The sequence below is a fragment of the Molothrus ater genome, chromosome 9 (genome assembly GCF_012460135.2).
Source record: "Molothrus ater isolate BHLD 08-10-18 breed brown headed cowbird chromosome 9, BPBGC_Mater_1.1, whole genome shotgun sequence".
NCBI classification, from domain to species: domain Eukaryota; kingdom Metazoa; phylum Chordata; class Aves; order Passeriformes; family Icteridae; genus Molothrus; species Molothrus ater.
The window spans coordinates 30,754,502-30,769,148 of record NC_050486.2 but is presented as its reverse complement, the minus strand read 5'-3'; the positions used below and the strand labels follow the sequence as shown (position 1 = coordinate 30,769,148).

General features: G+C 50.8%; 1 protein-coding gene across 3 annotated transcripts in view; it reads left to right on the top strand.

Moving 5' to 3' along the window:
* Window positions 1-14,647, top strand: part of NEGR1 (neuronal growth regulator 1) — a 183,553-nt gene that overhangs the window by 101,175 nt on the left and 67,731 nt on the right. For all 3 annotated transcript variants that reach the window (XM_036387956.2, XM_036387957.2, XM_036387955.2), the window contains exons 3-4: window positions 2,851-2,976; window positions 10,967-11,098. In XM_036387956.2, coding sequence (XP_036243849.1) covers window positions 2,851-2,976; window positions 10,967-11,098 — 258 coding nt within the window. The remainder of the gene's footprint in view (window positions 1-2,850; window positions 2,977-10,966; window positions 11,099-14,647) is intronic.

Below are 14,647 nucleotides of genomic sequence, written 5' to 3'. Positions count from 1 at the left end.
TCATTGGGGAATTCATTGGGGAATTCGTTGGGGAATTCATTATGGAATTGTGGAATTCATTGAGGAATTCATTGGGGAATTGTGGAATTCATTGGGGAATTCATTGTAGAATTCATTATGGAATTGTGGAATTAATTGTGGAATTGTGGAATTCATTGGGGAATTCATGGTGGAATTGTGGAAGTCATTGTGGAATTCATTGTGGAAATAATTGAGGAATTGTGAAATTAATTTTGGAATTGGTCTGGGCAGTTCCTGCTGCTGCCAAGGATGGGCTGCTGGAGGGAATTGATTGTGGAATTCATTGGGGAATTGTGGAATTCATTGTGGAATTCATTGTGGAATTCATTGAGGAATTGTGGAATTAATTGTGGAATTAATTGAGGAATTGTGAAATTAATTGTGGAATTGTGGAATTAATTGTTGAATTCATTGTGGAATTCATTGTGAAATTCATTGTGGAATTCACTGTGGAATTAATTGTGGAATTGTGAAATCAGTTGTGGAATTGTGGAATTCATTGCTGAATTCATTGTGGAATTCATTGTGGAATTCATTGTGGAATTCATTGAGGAACTGTGAAATTAATTGTGGAATTGTGGAACTGGGGGACTGTCAGCCCAGCCTGAGTCACATCCCAGACAAAAATCTCCAGCCCCCCTCCCAACACACTGGGCTGCATTGAGAAGGGGTCTCCACCTGCTTGAATCCTGTAAATGCTGGAACCAGGTGAGCTCAGGTCCCTCCTGAGCCTCCTTTTCCCATGGATGAACATCCCTGGTTCCCTCAGTCTTCCTCCTGCAGCTGCTCCCCAGCCTTTGGTCACACACCCTGTCCAAAAAGGGAAGGTTTAGATTAAAAACTTTGTGCAAAAAGGGAAGGGTTTACTCTAAAACATTACCATTAAATTAATGTTTTAATTTAACATTAAAAAAGAAAAATCCAGACAATTACAAAGCACTTTCCACGCTGGACCCCCGCACCAAATTTCCTTGGGAGTTTAATTCCTCTTCCCTCCTTGTTTATTATCTCATTTCTCTGGCCTTCTGTTAATCCATTTTCTGAATAAATGTTTATTTGCTGCTTTATTTAATTTTTCCCCTGACCTTCACAGCTCCACGTGATCTGGATGGGAGGCAGGAGCTGCTGAAGTGGGGAGCAGCTCTGTGATGGGTTTAATGTGCACTCCAGGCTCAGCAGAGCAGATTTTAAATGCCAAATCTGCTCCTAGATCAGAGTCTTCGGAGGTGTGGGAAGAAATACGGATGCAAAACAAACATTTTTAAATTCCTAATAAATATTAACATTCCATTGTGATGCTGCACACATATTGGAGACATAATTAATAAATTCCGCAGATTTTAGTGATCTGAATGTAATGATCCCTATCAGGCAGTAAATAGCAGAAAAATTAGCAGCATACTGATACAGCAGAAATCCTGATTTGTCTCAAACTGTGAGGCTCCAGAAATGCTGTGGGAGCCAATTTCCATCGCTGGCAGGACGATGTTCCTGGGAAATCTCTGCCAATAACAACATCCAGGGTTTGCCATCCGCCCCGGATCAGGCTGCATCGCTCGTGTCATCTGACAGGATTACACTGTGCAGCAGGGCTGCAGCTCCCTGCTTATTTGGGGGTTGTTCTAATTAATGGACCTCGCAGATTCATTCCTTTTCCAATTCTGTTTTGGAAATGCACCAGTGCTGTGACCTGCTCAGTGTCATTGTAACGAGACTTACAGACATCCTCAACGAGCTCTGATTTAATTTCCTCGCTGTAAAGCCCAGATTAAAGGAGAGCCCAGTCAATTAGGAATGGAACAAAGCTCGTACTTAAGAGGAAATCACTTAATCTGCACTCTGTAAATCTGGAAAATTCTCCACCTTCCACCATGTCACAGCTCCAATCTCCCCTCAGAAAGACTGGAAAGTTCCTGCTGAGAAGCCCCAGAATGCAGCAAAAGCCTGCACAGCTCTTGTGGGCCAGTTCTTTGTGGCTTCAGCAAAACCTGTGGGGGGACTGGGGCTGGCACACAGCAAAACCAGGGAGAGAAAAGCCCCAGCTGGACAGCACTTGGGTTAGGGGAATGGACGAGCCCCAGAGCAAGAGGAAACAACACAATAAATGTGGTTTAGTCCTCTCTGTGAGCAGCTCGGATTCTCCAGGTGCACACAGAGTGGCTGGAACAGCATCATTAATTTTTAAAAGCACCAGAAAAACCCAATTTTGTCTCCTTTGCAAACTGCCAGGAGCAAGCTCAGCCTCCCCTGTAGTAGGAGCATCCGTCTTCCAGGAGCTCTCTGCACACACACAGGAAAATGCTGCCTGTGCTTGTGGGGTTTGGAACCAGGGCTGAGCTCCTGGGCTGCCCTGGGGGAGGTTCTGCAGGGCCCCTTGGGCCCTGTGTGTGCTGTGCCCCTGCTGGTGGCCCCTGTGACCGTGTTCACTGGGGTTCTTGGGTGAGGGAACAGACGAGGATCTGACTCCATGGTTCAGAAGGCTGATTTATTATTTTATTATAAATATTACATTAAAACTATACTAAAAGAATGGAAGAAAGGATTTCATCAGAAGGCTGGCTAAGAATAGAATAGCAAAGAATGATAACAAAGGCTTGTGGCTCCAACAGAGAGTCCAAGTCAGCTGGGCTGTGATTGGCCATTAATTAGAAACAACCACATGAGCCCAATCCCAGACCCACCTGTTGCATTCCACAGCAGCAGATAACCATTGTTTGCATTTTGTTCCCGAGGCTTCTCAGCCTCTCAGGAGGAAAAGTCCTCAGAAAGGATTTTCCATCAAAGATGTCTGCACCAGCCCCCCTGACAGCCCTGTCCCTCTCGTTGCAGTCTCTCCCAAGATATTCCGGATCTCCAGCGACATCGTGGTGAACGAGGGCAGCAACGTCACCCTGGTGTGCCTGGCCACGGGGAAACCAGAGCCCTCCATCTCCTGGAGACACATCTCCCCCTCTGGTGAGTGCCTGGGGACAGCACAGGGGCAGCAGCGGCGCCAGGGCTGTGCCACCCCTGGGCCCTGAGTGCGGCTGGGCTGGCAGGGCTGGGGGTGCCTTGGGGGGCTCCTGGAGCAGGGCTGGGCAGAGCTACAGGAACAAAGTGGGCATTTATTAAAGGCATTCACAGGGTGCACCTTGGGCACTGCAAGAGCCTGGCCAGGGCTCTACACCAGGATGGACCCTGAGTCACAAGTTATGGCACTTTTATAAGTTTGGGTCCAGTTCCATGTTGGGGTTCATTGTCCAATTCCAGCTCCAGGTTCTGCAGTCCCACCCTCCCAGGTTGCTCTCCTCAATTCTCTGTTGTTTGCACTTTTGGGGCTGAAGCTGCAATGCTGTCCTTGGTTCTGGGGCAGGAAAAGGATTGTTCTGTGTGCCTGAGGAGAGGACAAGGATTGTTCTGTGTGCCTGAGCTGCGAGGAGAGCTGCTGACCCTTTATAAGGATTTCAGAGTTGTACACCAATGCAGTGCAGAGCCTGGGAAATGTGAAAGCTCAGACTTCAGGCATCACCATAACACAGGGATGAGGACAGAGCTCTCTAAATATGGATGTATGTCCCTACAAATGTTGTAATCTCAGTCATGGATCAACCAATTCCAGTTGAAATCCAAGCAAGGATGGAATGAGGAGCACAAGGCGCTCCCTAGAAATGGGAAACGAGAGTTAAACACAGGAACAGGCCATGCAGTAGGTTTGGTTTATTCTCATTTCTTCCACTGCTACAGGTTGGGATTTATGGTCCTGGTGGGTCCCTCCCTCAGGATATTCCAGAATTCCTCACCACTGAACCATTTCTCCACGATTCAGCTTATCAGAATGGTTTTGCTGAACGAATTCAATGATGTGTGTGAAAAATTGTTAACAAAATGGCAACAGAAAGCATCCCTGCTGTTGGATATTTCCATGTATCCCTTTGGTTCCTCAAAGCACATTGAAAGGAAAGGTTTTGGCCAATGTCAGGGCCACTGCAGCTGCGGCCAGTGAGCAAAGCAGGGGCTCTGGGGAGATGCCTGCTCTGGAAATGAGGATTTTGTGCTCCCCAGCTCTGTCCCAGGCACTGCCTCTGTCACTGGGACTCTGCAGTCAGAGCTGGCTGTGCAGAGAGGGATTGCTCTGCTCCCCCAGCCTGTACACAATCCTGTAATTACAGACCAGAAGGGTTCCGTGGGCTGCCACAGCCTCTCATCATCCCCAGGAACAGTTGGCTTTACAAAGCAAGATCTGGGAAAAAACCCTCACTTCTGACCTTTAAAACAATGACAACGAATTCGGCCTGAAGTGTCCATCAGGGGACTAGAGGAAAAATTCAGTTGTAGCAGAAAATGGATTTTAACTAAATGTCAAATAAAATTTTATTGGAAGCCCTGGTGATACTTTGGATTAATGGCTTAAAGCGTTTGAGTGGCTGCAGAAAGGAGCTGGGTTGATGCTCCTGGAGAGGGAGGAGGAGAAAAGGAGAATTATTGCACTCAGGCTGCAGCAGGGGCTGAGGGCGAGCAGAGCATCCTCATCTGGAGTTCAGGCAAAATGCAGAGGTGGCACCTGGGGACACGGCCAGGGGTGGACCCAGGGGCTCAGAGGGACTTCCCAACACAAATGAATCTGTGGAAATTAATGCAGGGAGTCAGAAGGGCCTTCAGTGACCCCCCTGGATGTGCTCCTTGCTCCCAGCCCCATCCATCCAACCCCACCCTGGACACTTCCATCATCCCAGATCGGGGATTCTGTGCCCTGGGGATCCACAGACACAGCAGGGTCTGGAGAGGGAGAGCACCGGCTGCAAAAGGCTCAAAAATCCTGTCAGATGTGAAGGGAGCAAGCCCAGTGCTTACTGTAAATCAAAGTGACTCTGATGAAGGGGAGAGAGTGATGAGGAGGACTCGGTGGATATCAGAAGGTTAATTAATTACTTTATTATACTATACTATGTACATTTCATCCGGACTGGATCTGCCCAGCACTCGCTCTGCACACACCTGCTCACACTGCCCAGAATCTCGTGGCTGTCAGTGACAGTCCTGACACACACACACACACACACACTCTCCTGGTCCTGATAGCCAAGGAAACAGAACACCATCCCCATGGATAAACAGCCTCCACGTTGCATTCTGCTTTGGCACAACACAGGCACAGCAGCAAGCGGTAAGAATTGTGTTTTCCCTCTCTCTGAGGCTCAGAGAAGGTGAATCTCAGGAATCCTCGGGAAGAGCTGTGCCTTGCTTTTCCCTGTGAAGAGAAACGTGGCAGCGAGCGCTGGCAGGGGCAGTCGTGTGCCCCAGAGGAGGCTCAGTGCCCAGGGCACACGGGCACAGGTGTACCACAGCCCTCCCAGCACACCCAGGGAGGCAGAGAGCGTTGGTATTCTGCCTGCAGCTCCTCTCCTGCCTCAGCCTCGGCTGCGCTCGCTAATTCCTGCCCGTTCTGGCTGTAATTCCCAGCGGCACTAATGAGGCTCCCGGGCAGGCAGCGCATCTCCCATCCAGCACTAAATTATATTAACCAAGCATATTTAGAATATTCTCAAATTGTTTGTCAAAGCTGCTGCTAAAAGATAAGGAACTGAAATCTCTGAATACAAATGACTCAATGTAGACTAATTCCAGGATATGATCATGATTTACATCAACACAGCCTCGACTCGCATGAGGTCGGATTCAATTTTTCTGAACAAGAGATAAATTGAACCTTTCGTAGGAATAAAAATAAAATGCATTTCAAGGTGATTTTTAAACTTAGTCCGTAAATTATTGGCCCGGAATCTTTATTGTGCATGTTTAACTTGCAGTCATTATGTAAATGCTCTCGTTCTATAAATATTCATTACACGGCCCCATTATGTAAATCCAGCAAATCTCCCCACTCAGCGTAACAGCGTCGGGCTGCGTAACAGCGTCGGGCTGCGGGTTGTAATCTCCAAATCTGTATTGTTGAAATGTCACCCGAATAAATTGCAGGTATTACTTATTTTGTTCTGACATTTCCCAGCAAAGTGCAGCATCGATAGTTTGGGAATGAAGGCAGAATGTTAAAGGATGAAGTTCTGCCAGGGCACAGCTTTAGCTCTGCTGTGTCCCACCAATGCCTGGGCAAAGCTCTGCGGGCAGCAGCAGCAGCTGACACCCAGAAATCTCCTGATAAATGATCCTCCTTGCCAAAATTCAGGTGCTGTGCTGTAGGGGGATACAACATAAGAAAATAGAGGTAATATAGAAAGTAATCTTACCCCATTAAGGAGTTGCAGCTGAGCCAAGTATTAGAGATTGGGAGCAGGCCTGATTTTAACAGGCCACACCTGTAGTCAATAAGAAGAGTGTGTTAAAAGAGTGGATTGGTTGGTTGAGGGGAGCTGCATCCATTGGCTACTGTGAGGACAAGGAACAGTCAGTGCCCATAGGAGATGCCCACAAGAAACCTCAAGGAGGCATGAAACTCTACCAACGTGGAACCCTTGCAATGCAATGACAATAGAACTCTGGCACTGCAATGACAGCACCGTGTATCAAAACCCTTCTCCGCTTTGGTTTTGGCAGAAGTTTCTCATGGGGAGCTTCCCCAGCTGGGGAAGGAAGGGATGCTCAAGGGAGGCAGGGACAGCACAGGGCAGTGGAGTTAAGGGGAAGGAGGGTCAGGCCCTGGCATGGAATTCTTTCTTTCAGGGCCCTGAGTGCCCAGAGCAGCTGTGGCTGCCCCTGGATCCCTGGCACTGCCCCAGGCCAGGCTGGACACTGGGGCTGGAGCAGCCTGGGACAGTGGGAGGTGTCCCTGCCATGGAACAGCAGAGTGAAATGGGATTTAGGATCCCTTCCAACCCAGAGCATTCCAGGATTCTGGGATCCCTGCTTACTTCCAGCTTCATATTTCCCAGTTCTTCCAGGCTCTCTTTCCTTTTTCTCACAGTTTAATCTCCATCACTCCTGGTCAGCAATTTTCCCGGAGCAGGAGGATGATGAGTGGATGTAGGGATGGGCCTGCATTGGAGGAGCAGGGTTCCAGACACTGTGGATAGAGGCAGATTTTCCCATGTGGAATGCAAGGCAGGTCCTTGGCACCCCGGTGTTCATTCTGTCCGTTCTGCAGAGCACTGCTGTTCTTTGAGGGAGGGATTGAGCAAAGCCTCCCTAAATCCTGAGCAGCAAACCCAGACCTGGCAGAGCCTGGGCTCCCCCTGCCCCTGACAGAGAGGAGAAGGGCTCTGCTGGAGTGCCAGTGCTTCAAACCTGCGTTTCCAGGCTGCAAATCCTCAACTGACAGGAATTATTATCGGATTTCCAGGGCTTTGCCTGTGTACAAAGGGCCAACCCTTCAAATGCTCCCTCTCCTGCTCACAGATGGCTTTAAAGCTGGAAGTTTTAGAAAGGAGTTTCTGGCTTGTTTCCTTTTCCTTGCTGGCTCCCGAGCAGGGAGCAGGTATTGCTGGGGAGGGTGTTGCTGTTGTTCTCCCCCGGAGCAGAGCACTTGTGCACTGTGGATCTCTGAGCAGAGAGGAGCTGCTCTGCCCCTGCCTCCCCTCCACACCGAGGGGCTGCTCCAGGATTGCCCTTACTGTGGGGAGGATCTCAAACTGCACTTTCCTGACCCTGCAGCTCCAGTTCAATTGGCAGGGGCTCCACAGCCTGGCAGTGACCCCCTTGCCCAGGCTGCTTTGGCACAGAGAGCTCAAACCCAGGGACTGTTCTCTCCTGGGCCAGGAATCCTGCAATGGTTTGGGTTGGGACCTCAGAGCCCATCCAGCGCCACAGGCAGGGACACCTCCCACTGTCCCAGGAGCTCCAAGCCCTGTCCAGCCTGGCCTGGGACACTGCCAGGGAGCCAGGAACAGCCCCAGCTCCTGAGGAAGGCTCCTTTGTGTAGCCATGATATTTTCTGAAAAATCCTTTCCTGAGGAATTTCCCTCCTGAGAAGCTGAGAGGCCTAAGAAACAAAATGCAAACAATGGTTATCTGCTACTGTGGGATGCAACAGGTGGGTCTGGGATTGGGCTCATGTGGATGTTTGTAATTAATGGCCAATCACAGCTGGCTTGGACTGTCTTGGTCAGTCATAAACCTTTGTTATCATTCTTTCTTTTTCTATTCTTAGCCAGCCTTCTGATGTGATCCTTTCTTCTATTCTTTTAGTATAGTTTTAATGTAATATATATCATAAAATAATAAATCAGCCCTCTGAAACATGGAGTCAGATCCTCATCTCTTCCCTCATCCTGGGACCCCTGTGAGCACCATCACACACCTTTGGAGGAAGCTCTGGTCAGCTGGAGGCATGGATGAGCAGTGTTCCCTGGAGAACACCCAAATCCTGCATTCCCTGGGGCGTGGGATGGCTCAGGTGGCCTTGGCTCCCCCACCAGCCCTTCCTGAGAGCAGTGACATTCATGGGGCACTGCTGAGGGCCTGCCTGGCTCAGTCCTTCTGCAGCCTCCCAGGGAGCTGAGGGCTTTTATGAGTGTTTGATAAGAATTTCATGGCCCGCTGGTCATCCTGGAGGGATTGCTCAGCTGGTAAAGGCATAGCTTGTCATTAAATCAATGGTGCCTGCTATCAAACACGGGGATTAATTAACAGTTTAAAGTCAAAGGAGCACCCAGTGGACACAGCTGGGTGGGATTCCTCCCTTTGCCTTTGGATCAGCAATAAAATCACTCCCAAAACGGCCTCCCAAGCCACAGCTCTGTGTGAGAAAGGCCACGTCCTCTGGGTTCAGTTCTGGGGATTTTGGCCTTTTCTTTTTAACAGGACCTGTAGTACCAGCCTCGGGAGGGTTGGTATCAGGCTCCAATTTAGTGACATCCAGTGCCAGCAGCCACTGCTCCGGGGGAGGTGACACTGCCCTGCAGCTGGGGCTCTCTGAGGGACACTCCTCAGAAAGGGACACTTCTACCAGGACCATTGCAGGCCTTTGAGCATCCCTTCAGGAACAATTAAAGGCATTCCTGGAAATCCTCAGGCCTTCTTAAAATCCTTTAAAGAATTCTCTTTAAAATACACTTGTCAGGAGAAGAATGCTCCAGCTAAGATGGTCAAATAATTGGGGCTTGGTGAAGGAACTGAGGGACAAGAGTGGGATCAAAATCTTTGTGAGATACAAACTAAAACTGCCCAAAAGCATGGCACAGAAATGAGCAGGATCTTTTTCTTTTTGACAATTTTATGATAAATGGGAAGCATTTCTTACTTTTCAATAAAAGTAGATGAACTCATTAATAACTCATAGAATGCAATGAAAATGAGAGTTTTAAATGCAGGCTGAGCTTATTCCCACAGATATCAGTTCATTTTTACCTGAGAAAGGCTGCACTTTTGAACGAGCAGCATGTGGATCTCAGGAGACATGTCAGAGCTTCAATTATCAGAGCCAGCCCAACGTTTTCCCCTCTTTCCAGAGCCAGCCAAGCCCAGGCTTGTGCAGAGGCACCAATAATTCACCCCTTGATGGCCAGGCCATAACAGCTCTTCCTAGTGGGTTTTTCCCAGAGCTCCCAAAGGCACAGTTATTAACAGCCAATTAAAGGCTTTCAGGCTGGGAAAACACTTCCAGCAAGGCTTTTAAACCCTTAGACCTATAATTTCCAGCACCTGTGGTGGCGGCTGCTGTGAGAGGCTGTGCTGCAGTAATGGTGGCACCGAACTTCTTGGGGTTTGTGATGTGGTGAGCGCCTTGTGAGGAACCCAAACCCATTAACTGGCCATGGAGAGGCTGGGAGCACAGCTGGGAGCAGGAGCAGCTCCAGGTGAGGGACACCAAACACTCCCTGCCAGGTGGGAACAGCAGGAGAGGGCTGGGAGGGGCTGGGGAGCGCCTGTGCCCCGTGTTGGGGGGGACAGATGAGTTCTGGAACAATTCCTGATGGTTTCCAGTGTTCTGGAACAATTCCTGATGGGCTCCAGTGTTCCTGGAGCTGGGCCATTGTTCTGGAACAATTCCTGATGGGCTCCAGTGTTCCTGAAGCTGGGTCAGTGTTCCTGGGACAATTCCTGATGGGTTCCAGTGTTTCTAGAGCTGGGCCAGTGTTCTGGAACAATTCCTGATGGGCTCCAGTGTTCCTGGGACAATTCCTGATGGGCTCCAGTGTTCCTGGAGCTGGGTCAGTGTCCCTGGAGCTGGGCCAGTGTTCCTGGGACAATTCCTGATGGGTTCCAGTGTTCCTGGAGCTGGGCCATTGTTCTGGAACAATTCCTGATGGGCTCCAGCTGAGCTGGGCCAGTGTTCCTGGCTGGGAACAATTCCCAGTGGGTTCCAGGGCATGGAGCAGGCACAGACACCAATGTTTCTGTTTGGCTCTCTGTCCTGTCCCAGCACAGGGAGATCTCTGCCTGTCCTGGGAATCACTCAGGGACTGTCCTTATTCCTGTGTGACACCCAGATCCCATTCCTCTGGGTCCTGTGGCTGAGGAGAGCTGTTAATGATTGGATCCAGTTAATTATTGGCTGGGATCAGCTGCTCCAGCAGTGGCACTTGTCCCTGCAGCTGGCCCTGGGCTGGCTTTGCTCCACCCTGCAGGGCAGGCTGGGCTCTGCAAACCATCAGCACTCAGGGATGCTGAGCTCTGAAGGCAGGAATGGTGCAGTGCTGGGCTGCTTTGGGCTAGAGGGCATTGACAGCTCATCTTGTCCACCCTGCCATGGCAGGGACCCCTTCCCCTGTGCCAGGGTGCTCCAGCCTGGCCTGGGACACTGCTGGCAGCCAGCTCTGTTCCATGACGTCCATTGGGTACAAATTACCCGGGTGTATCTCAGAGCTGCTGAGTTTCTCTGTGGAGCTGGGTCAGGAGGGAACCTCTGGCCAGCTCCAGGAGTTTGGGGGTGTCACCTCCCCTCGGAGCTGGGGCTGCTGCATGGAGCAGCAGTGGCTGGGCGTGTTAAACTCCAGCTGCTGTGCAGATGTTGGGTTTCAGGAGCTGTGTGCTCGGCCTGCAGTAATTTCCTCCTGTGGTTATTTCATTGCAGCCAAGCCCTTTGAGAGTGGGCAGTACCTGGACATCTATGGGATCACCAGGGACCAGGCTGGGGAGTACGAGTGCAGTGCAGAGAACGACGTCTCGGTGCCGGACGTGAAGAAAGTCAAGGTCACAGTGAACTGTAAGTGCTCTTATTTGTTATTGCCTCGGTGTGGTGGAGGAGAGTCTGCAGCAGCAGCAGACTGCAGGAGCTGCTGCCTTGGTCGCAGTGGCTGAGGGGGCTGTGCTCTGTCACCTGGGTGTCACCAGAGAGTTTGAGGTGCAGGCTGTCATTCTGGCTGATGATCTGAGCAGCTGCTGGTGGCTGCTCTGGATGCTGGCCTGAGCCCTTCCTGGTTTCTCTTGTTGTGGTGGTGCTGGAAGTGATGTGAGGAGATGAGAGGCTCTGCTTGGGTCCCTGGATGGGGCCTGATCTCCATGGAGTGTGAGCTGCTCCCCGAGGAGGGACAGAGGGACACTGCTGTGGGGACCCTGCAGGGTGCTGGTGACACCAGCAGCTCTGACCTGCTGGGATCTCCACGCCAGGGAGGTGCTCTCAGCTTGGCCCTGAGTCTGATCTAGCACTCAGCATGATGTGAAATGTTCTTTTTCCCTCCAACATGTGAGAAAACTCAGGCACAACAATGTGAATAATTTCTCTTGTTTGTTCTAACAGTTTTCTTTGGTTAACCTCAATTACCCAGCGTGTGATTTGTTTCTGGTTTGGAGTTGCTGTGGCAGCTTTATTGGTCACAAATATGAGATGTCAGCATTGTGTCTCCCCCAGAGGCCTTGTTGGAGCTGCTGTGGGAGCAAATCCCCTCATGCCCTGTCACTGTGGGGCCGCTGCTCTCACCTGGGGCATTCCCTGCTGCCCAGACCGCTCTTGTTCATGGGGCCAGGGCTCCTGGGGCACAGGGAACAGTGCAGGGGCCCTTCATTTCCATAAAACTGGTAACAGCAAGGCTTCCTCCCCAGAAATTCCATCCTTTTGTTTGGCGTCTGTGGATGTGGGTGGGTGGTGGCTTTGGCAGTGCTGGGGGAAGCTTGGGCTTGATGTCTTGGAAAGCTTTTCCAAGCTAAATGATTGTGTGGGTTCTCTTCCTCTGCTGCTGCTCTCACCCACTCCTGGTGCCATTCTGTGAATGTATTCTTGGTGCCATTCCATGATGGTGCTCCTGGTGGAGCATTCCATGGTGGCTGTGCTCCTGGTGCCATTCCATGGTGGCTGTGCTCCTGGTGCCATTCCAGGGCTGTGCTCCTGGTGCCATTCCATGGTGGCTCCACTCCTGGTGCCATTCCATGGTGGCTGTGCTCCTGGTGCCATTCCAGGGCTGCGCTCCTGGTGCCATTCCATGGTGGCTGTGCTCCTGGTGCCATTCCATGGTGGCTGTGCTCCTGGTGCCAGTCCATGGTGGCTGCGCTCCTGGTGCCATTCCATGGTGGCTGTGCTCCTGGTGCCATTCCATGGTGGCTGTGCTCCTGGTGCCAGTCCATGGCTGTGCTCCTGGTGCCATTCCATGGTGGCTGTGCTCCTGGTGCCAGTCCATGGCTGTGCTCCTGGTGCCATTCCATGGCTGTGCTCCTGGTGCCAGTCCAGGGCTCCACTCCTGGTTCAGGGAGGCATTGGCACCTGGATATTCATGGCATGGAGAGGCTGTTCAGTCACCCAGGCAGGGACAGAAAATGCCCAGGTTTAAATGACTCTGTGAAATTCAGGTTTCTGGTCTGGGCAGCTTCCAGCCCTGCACAAACACAGAGCTCCTGGCACACGTGTGGCTCTAATGACTTACAGGGGGTTCATTACACTGCTTGATACACCAGCAGCTGCATTTTCTACTCAATTTGTGCCTGTCCTCCCTAATTTCCCTTGGAAAAAGGGCGGCCTGAGAATCTGCCTGAATCCCAAAAGGCTGGGGGGGCAGGAGACGAGAGGAGCCATTGAAGCTGCTGGTTGGTGCTGAAGGAATGCTCCACCAAATCAAGTTAAAATAGATAAGATGTAATCCAATTTCATTTCACAAGTAAATCCTATTAGCATTTTCCGTTACATTTTGCAAAGCAAATACTGATTTATAGATTATAATATTGAACCCTGCTTGGAATGAACCAGTGTCTGGATTTCATGTGTCATCTGAAAGCTGGTCTGAAACTCTCCAGGTGCTACTGTCACTTTGCTCATTCTCTCCTGCTCTATTACTGTCATGCTTGAAAAATATTAAAGGCAGCTGCTGAATCCTAGAATTTCCAGTAGAGCTGAGGCCACGGCGAGGGGATGAGGAATGGGATGTGTGCCTCAGGAAACTGGCATTTATTTGCATTTATTTCAAAGTGTCAGCTGTCTAAATAAATAGAAAATGTGGGTTTATAGTGGAGTGGCATTGCAGAATTCCCTTTTGTTAGGATAATCCACGTTAAGGTCAGTTTGCCTGTAATTGTACCTCGGACAGCTCTGTTGCAGCTGGAGCTGTCAGACTTCACTGAATCAAGATCCGCTGGCTTTGGGAAGGGAAGGGGCATTTTTGAACTCATTGCTGGGTGGTTTTGTCCAGTTTTCAGGGTACCTTTTCCATTCCCCTGGATGGTTTCGGGGTCCTCAGCTCTGGCTGTGTGTCCCTGAGCCCTGCCCAGCAGAGCAGGTGGGAGCAGAGCAGGAGCAGGGCTTGGCACTCTGAGCCCAGCTCGGCTGCCCCAGCCCATTCCTGGGAGCCTGCTGGCCAAGCTGCTCTCCTCTCGGTGGGGCAGGTGCTCTGACACCTCTGCCACAGCATTCCAGGGCTGTGCAGACACAGGGCCTGCCTGGGACAGCTTCCCCCAGGCCGTGCTGCCTGCCCAGGACTCACACTGCAGCCCTGCATTTGCTTAATGCAGCCTTTTAGGAAGCTTCTGAAGCTCATTAGGCTGCTTTAGCTCCAATCAGTTTGGTTTATCCAGGTGTTCACTGCATTGCTCTTTCCTTGTCCCAACCCGGGACACAAAGCCAAGGATTGGGGTCGCTGGGTTGGTGAAATCTTGTGTTTGGAATGATTGTGTCCCAGAGCTTGGAAATGCTCTCAGGAAAAGGGTGACTCGTGGGGGTGTCCTGTGCAGGGCTCAGGGCTGGACCATGGTCCTCATGGATCCCCCAGCTCAGCAGATTCTGTGATTTAACCCTTTCCTTTTATGCACGTGCTTTGTGTCCTTCAATCATCTCAGTTTGGGTTTTGGGAGCTTCATCCCCAACCTCATCGGGTTTTCCTGTGCCTCTGGAGCCTGGGGCTGTGTGCTGGGAGCAGCTTCCACGTTCCCTGGGACCCTGGGTGGGCATCCCAGCCCTTCCAGGAGCTCTCAGCCAGCCCAGTGGGGTTTGGGGGCCTGTTCCAGAGGCAGGTCCTGTGCCCTCACTGCTGGGGTGCTTGGATCGATCAGGGATTTCTCTGGGGTGCTTTGATCAGGGATTTCTCTGGGATGCTTTGATCGATCAGGGATTTCTCTGGGATGCTTTGATCGATCAGGGATTTCTCTGGGATGCTTTGATCAGGGATTTCTCTGGGGTGTTTTGATCGATCAGGGATTTCTCTGGGGTGCTTTGATCGATCAGGGATTTCTCTGGGATGCTTGGATCGATCAGGGATTTCTCTGGGATGCTTGGATCGATCAGGGATTTCTCTGGGGTGCTTTGATCAATCAGGGATTTCTCTGGGATGGTTTG